The 6,000-nt window shown below is 42.5% G+C and overlaps 1 protein-coding gene across 1 annotated transcript; it reads left to right on the top strand.

Annotated features, from left to right (window-relative positions):
- The first annotated feature begins 1,292 nt into the window (after positions 1 to 1,292).
- On the top strand, positions 1,293 to 6,000 carry commd2 (COMM domain containing 2). The gene is made up of 6 exons (XM_085773369.1): positions 1,293 to 1,371; positions 2,008 to 2,085; positions 2,839 to 2,921; positions 4,049 to 4,123; positions 4,219 to 4,317; positions 5,358 to 6,000. The coding sequence occupies exons 1-6, from the start codon at positions 1,305 to 1,307 to the stop codon at positions 5,562 to 5,564; spliced, it is 609 nt and encodes a 202-aa protein (XP_085629495.1). The 5' UTR covers positions 1,293 to 1,304; the 3' UTR covers positions 5,565 to 6,000.

Here is a 6,000-nt window from a genome sequence, read left to right on the forward strand (position 1 = left end):
AAATCCAATTTCAAGTTGCCTAACTTAATGCTGCACTCAAATGGTAATTATTCCCAGATTAAGTTTCAGTTCTTTACTACTTGTTACATCTACTTTAATTGAAATGGTGACAAACAAGATCCTAATGCACAAGATATGCACACTTGATTAAGTAATAGGTCTATGTGCAGTGTCTGGTGTGGTATTGAATACTTTTTTGTGAAGCACTACATTTTTTTAAAAGAGAATAGCATCTTTTTCACTTAGTGAAATTTAGCAGTTGGAATATCCAGGGATTGAACTCTTCCACCTTTGGATTGAAGGCCTCATGTCCTGAATTTTTAGATAGTAGCCTATAAATAACACTGATTTGATTATCTTACATGAAACATGGAGACATGATAACACTCCTTCATACTGCCCAAGTAAAAACAGTAACGAACTGAATCTGCCCTCTTTAAAATATCCCCGCCTAAAAAAATGGAAGACATATGGGAATAATTAGGCTATTTGCTATAGACAAGAACATCACAATTAAGGGAAAACACATCTGACTAAAAATTAGCAGTGGACTTCTTGAAATCTTTAAAGATGTTTATCTGTGTGTGCTATCTATTTACCATCTTCGAGCTCCCCATATTAATATTTCATGGATTATCTCCATGAAATTCAGATGTAAATTCCTAACTGTCACTTGGCTCTACATTGTTGTTTGGAGACTTCAATGCCAGAACTGGCAGAGAAATAGATTTATTTTATTATTGATACACCCTTGCTATTATTTTTTTTTGTGGTTGAATGGACACTTGACTGTGGTTTTTACTGGGATATTACTGTGATGCCCCATGCTTGTCCTTGTATCGAAATATACCACATCCTCCTCTGGGTGTGTCAGATGTTGAATGTGTCCTTGTTCATAGTCTCTGGTGTGTCTTCTCCCTCCTGTCCTGTGTGCTGGTGTTGCAGTCATTTGCTCTCTCTCTCTCACTCTGCTCCCCTCCACAGGCACATCATGTGTTGGTTTGGACCTGTTATTTGTGCTGTTTAACCATATGAACTAAAGAAAGAACTGAAAAAAGAAGAAAAAGGACAAGTCCCAAACTGCAGTCTGGCTCCGGCCTGAGGGGGGCAGAGCAGCAGAGCAGCAGACAGTCTGCTGCAGGGCCACACGGAGAAGGAGGAGAAGAAGATCGAGCTGACGGTGGGAAAGGAAGAAGAAGGAGGAGGAGGAAACTGTCCTGTACCAGTATTGTAGCTGCAGATCATTTCCCGGGTGTGTGTTTGTGTGACTGTGTTGTCTCGGTGGGAGCGGACTGTGGTTCAGGATGCTGCTGGTTCTGTCCGACGACCACAAAGAACACCTGGCCTTCCTGCCCACGGTGGACACGGCAGGTAGGTGGCTCGTGCTGTGGATGTGACTGATCACTGATCAGCTGCTGTGACCTGCTGACTGTCACACACACACACACACACACACACACTGATGCTGAGCACGGGACCAGCAGAAAACACACAGACACACATAGGCTACATACAGCTGATCACCTGCACAACTACAACACAACCACCGTGTGTGTGTTAGTGTCCGTGTAGCCTACCTCACAGTGGAGAAGTACTGTTATATTTAACTAATTTAAAATCACTAAACCTAAGAGAAAGTGCTTTAGGAAAATACACATCTGTTTTGAAGATGACATCATTTATCAGATAGAGAGGTGTGTGTGTATATACAAGAAAAGGTGTGAACTTTGTGTCTGAAAAAATATGTGCTTATGAGTAAAATGTGTTGTGACCTTAATCAACTGTGCAACAATGATCAAACACAAACTGTATTTAACTGATTTATCCTTTAAAAAGACATAAAAGGTTTTTACTGTGGTATTATCTGCTTGATAATACTTTTGACTTAAATGAAGAACAGACACATTCATCACCAGACACCAGCTCATGAAGAAAGTCATTAGTCATTGTTAAACTCATACTCTTTAATCATGATCTGAACTGATCTTATCCGTCCCGTGTCTTCAGTGGTTGGAGAGTTTGGTCGCATCGCTCTGGAGTTTCTGAGGAGAGGGAGCAGCCCCAAGATCTATGAAGGAGCAGCCAGTGAGACTGTGCACCTGTCATCACACACACTCCGAGTCCTCACAGCTCCAGGCAGCTGACTGCTCAGAGAGGAGAGGGCCAGTCACTGCAGTATAGTTCAAAACAACACAGGCATATCCACAACACTCTTTAGAGCACAAAGTTATTTGGCACTGATTGTGAGTCTGACGCAAAGCATGCATCATTTTACTTGAGTACAGTCACTCCTACTGTAGTCTCTGAACTTCATTTATTGTGGTTAGACTTTCTAGACGACCAGACAGGAGTCTAATACACTATGGTGTGAAACAGTATATATAAATGATATAATAGTACACTATATAATTAGTAAAGGCATTAAATAATGCTAAAGGAAACATTAAGCATACAAAAAGTAATTATGAAATGTTTTTTTTCACACTGGTGCACAGCCCCCATACTGTTACACCACCACCACTGGTCTGGGCTGTTGATACAAAGCAGCTCAGGTCCATGGACTCATGTCAGGGATGAAAACACTTGCATATTATATATACATGTTATTAATCGAGCTACACAGAACTGAAACCATTTTGGTAATTTTCTATATCATCCAGCAAGTCAAGTCACAAGTCAAGTCACAATTTATTTATAAAGCACATTTAAAACAACCTCAGTTGACCAAAGTGCTGTACAATTGCAATTGCAGCAGTGACACATGCGCTACATACTGATGCTACCTGTCCACGTGTACTACCAAAGTAATAATGAATGAAATGAAACCTCTGTTTGCAGGGAAGCTGTGTGTTCCTGTGGATCAGGTGCAGCATGGAGTGGAAGGCCTGATGTTCCTGATGACAGAGAGCTCAAAACACATGGTGACTAAATGCACACACTGTCACTGACACTTCCTTTTCTATTTCAGTCAAAGATCCAAGGCTGCCATGATTCTGCTCGAGGGTTCTGCCTCTTAAAGGGATAGTTCAACATTTTGGCAAATTGCCCCATTGCCATAATGCCTATAGTTTTATGAGTAGGTTCGTTACCTTTAGTTGTCGGTGCAAGCTATTTTTAGAACGGCGGAGCAGAGTCGTGAGCTGCTCAAAGCTACGCCACGGAGGCTAATAGGATTTCTTGGTTTCCCTGATCAAACTCATCAAATACACAATCCAACAACTCCAAAACGCTCTGGTGGACAAGTTGTGACCTGCACATTCACCACGCTATGAGATAATAAAGGAACATTACGAGGCAGAGTTGTTTTCGAGGAAAATATAGAGACTGCTTGCCGAAAAACTGCCCCCGACGGGAACGCGCATCAGCGGTTTTGCATGAATTTACCTCGAAAACTCTGAGCAGCTCCAGGCTCACCTTGCACTGACAATTAAAGGTAACGTACCTACTCCTAAAACTGTAGGGATTATGGCCTGCCCTACAAGTAAATACTGTAATGAAGAGAAGGTCTTAGACCTTCATCTTCTTGACTTCATATGGCTTTATTTATTTCAGTGGGTAATTCAGTTCTACAGTCTACCGGACTATGCATAGAACAGGCAAAATGGAACAAAAAACACACACTAATTGACAGGTGCATCAGGCCAGGCCAGAGACGACAGATGTGCACATTGAGTGAGACAGTACGGACAGAGCTGCCACACAAGAGTGGGTCAAGTTAAATGAATAATAAATAAAAGAAAATTCTAATATACTGCACACAAACCAGTGATTTTGGTTAAGAAATAAATAAGGCAGTGACTCAAAATGACATTCATAAAAAGAAAAACAAGGCACTGATAAGACTGTAGCAGCATACAGCAGCCTGGTAGCAGGAGGAACAATAGAAGTCATTGATTTCCCTCAGGGGAGCTTTGTAGTGCCGTCCTGATGGCATCAAAAAGTAAAGGAGAGTAGAAGGAAGACACCTGTACACTGAGTGGACAGGATGTACCTCATTTGTTCCATGTCTGTAACATTTACTATGTGGTGTTTGTCTGTGTGTGTGTAGATCTCTGAGGTGGATTTCCTGGACTCGGTGTTAGCCCTGGGGTTTGGTGATGAGCTTAACCAGATGCTCCTGCAGGTGACTTAGTGTTTGTGTTATTCATGTGTGAGCAGATGACTTGAGCAGCGTGTGCACGGTGGGACAGTTTGACTGTGTGAGTGTTTGTGTTCCAGCTCTACCTGCAGCACCACAGTCAGATCCGCAGCATCCTCAGTCATCTGCCCTCCAACCTGCCAGCCTACCACAACCTGGAGTGGAGACTGGATGTACAGGTGTGTGTGTGTTTATGTGCTTTGGATTTTAGAAATCCTTATTCATCTGCTCCTCAAACTGATAACGATGTACCGGTAGATACATTGCCTTGCAAAAGTATTGAACCTTTCCACATTTTGTCACATTACAACCACAAACTTAAAGGGATAGTTCAACATTTTGGCAAATTGACCCATTGCCATAATCCCTATAGTTTTAGGAGTAGGTTCGTTACCTTTAATTGTCGGTGCAAGCTGTTTTTAGAACAGCGGAGCAGAGCCGTGAGCTGCTCAGAGCTACGCTACGGAGGCTAATGGGATTTCTTGGTTTCTCTCATCAAACTCATCGAATACACAATCCAACAACTCCAAAACGCTCTGGTGGACAAGTTGTGACCTGCACATTCACCACGCTATGAGATAATAACGGAACGTTACGAGACAGAGTTGTTTTAGAGGCAAATACAGAGACTGCTTGCTGGAAAACTGCCCCTGATGGGAACGCATTGAATTTCGAAACTCGAAAACAACTCCGTCTCGTAACGTTCCGTTATTATCTCATAGCGTGGTGAATGTGCAGGTCACAACTTGTCCACAAAAGCGTTTTGGAGTTGTTGGATTGTGTATTTGATGAGTTTGATGAGAGAAACCAAGAAATCCCATGAGCCTCCGTAGCGTAGCTCTGAGCAGCTCGCGGCTCTGCTCCATCGTTCTAAAAATAGCTTGCATCGATAATTAAAGGTAACAAACTATGACTATAGCGATTAATGCAATGGGCGAATTTGCCAAAATGTTGAACTACCCCTTTAAATATATTTTATTCGGATTTTATGTGACAGACCAACACAAAGTAGCGCATAATTGTGAAGTGGAAGGAAAATGATACATGGTGTTCAAGTCAAATCAAAGACCAAAATTTAACTTTTCTATATTGGATAGGAAAGAAAAAGGGTTTTCAACCAGCTCTAGGTGAATATATAATGATATACCTGTATAACGTGATTTAAATTTATAACCTGTGCTCATATACATTGTGTTTTCTCCGTCATTCGTCTTGTCAGCTGGCGAGTCGTTCGGTCCGTCAGCAGGTCATTCCTGCGCTGATGATGCGTCTGAGCCTAACAAGAGACGGCGGCAGCAGCGACCGCAGCATCAGCGTCCTCCAGACAGACCCCAGTACTCTCCTACACCTAATCTCCACTCTGGAGGCTGCTCTGGCCGCCCTGAAGACCAGTCACTCCCGGCGCATATTACGCAACATCAAATAACCCAACTTTCCACTCAGTACGTGTGCCTCCTGCAAAAACACCACATTCCTGCCTTTACACCTGGACAACATCAAGTAGTGTCTCTGTGTTCCTGAGTGCAGCGTCCATGTAGTCCTGATGTCGACCCAGGTTTTCACCTGCCTGACGGTTCGTCGCGTTGTAACACTGGAGTCGCACTATCTGCCAAATGGTATTGACTATATTTTATACAAGATTTCCATAATGCTGCTGATATTGAATTGAGACTGTATTCATTCTTAAACCCCTCTGTCTTTGTCCCTCAGCCCCCATCAACTCTAGCACATACTATTCAAACAGCAGAAAGTACTAGTGCATTCACTGGGAACTATTTTCAGCAGCAGATTAACCCACATATCAGCAATTGTGCTCCGGTGAACATCTCTAGCAGCAGGATGGTGTATGTGGGATTTAGTCA

Source organism: Trachurus japonicus, chromosome 4 (assembly GCF_045865225.1).
Source record: "Trachurus japonicus isolate A0001 chromosome 4, Traja_1.0".
In the NCBI taxonomy this organism is placed as follows: Eukaryota; Metazoa; Chordata; class Actinopteri; order Carangiformes; family Carangidae; genus Trachurus; species Trachurus japonicus.

Coding starts and splice junctions, on each gene's coding strand:
- commd2 (XM_085773369.1), top strand. CDS start 1,305: ATGCTGCTGGTTCTGTCCGACGACCACAAAGAACACCTGGCCTTCCTG. Junction 2,922..4,048: donor CAGAGAGCTCAAAACACATG/GTGACTAAATGC, acceptor GTGTGTGTGTAG/ATCTCTGAGGTGGATTTCCT. Junction 4,124..4,218: donor TTAACCAGATGCTCCTGCAG/GTGACTTAGTGT, acceptor TTTGTGTTCCAG/CTCTACCTGCAGCACCACAG.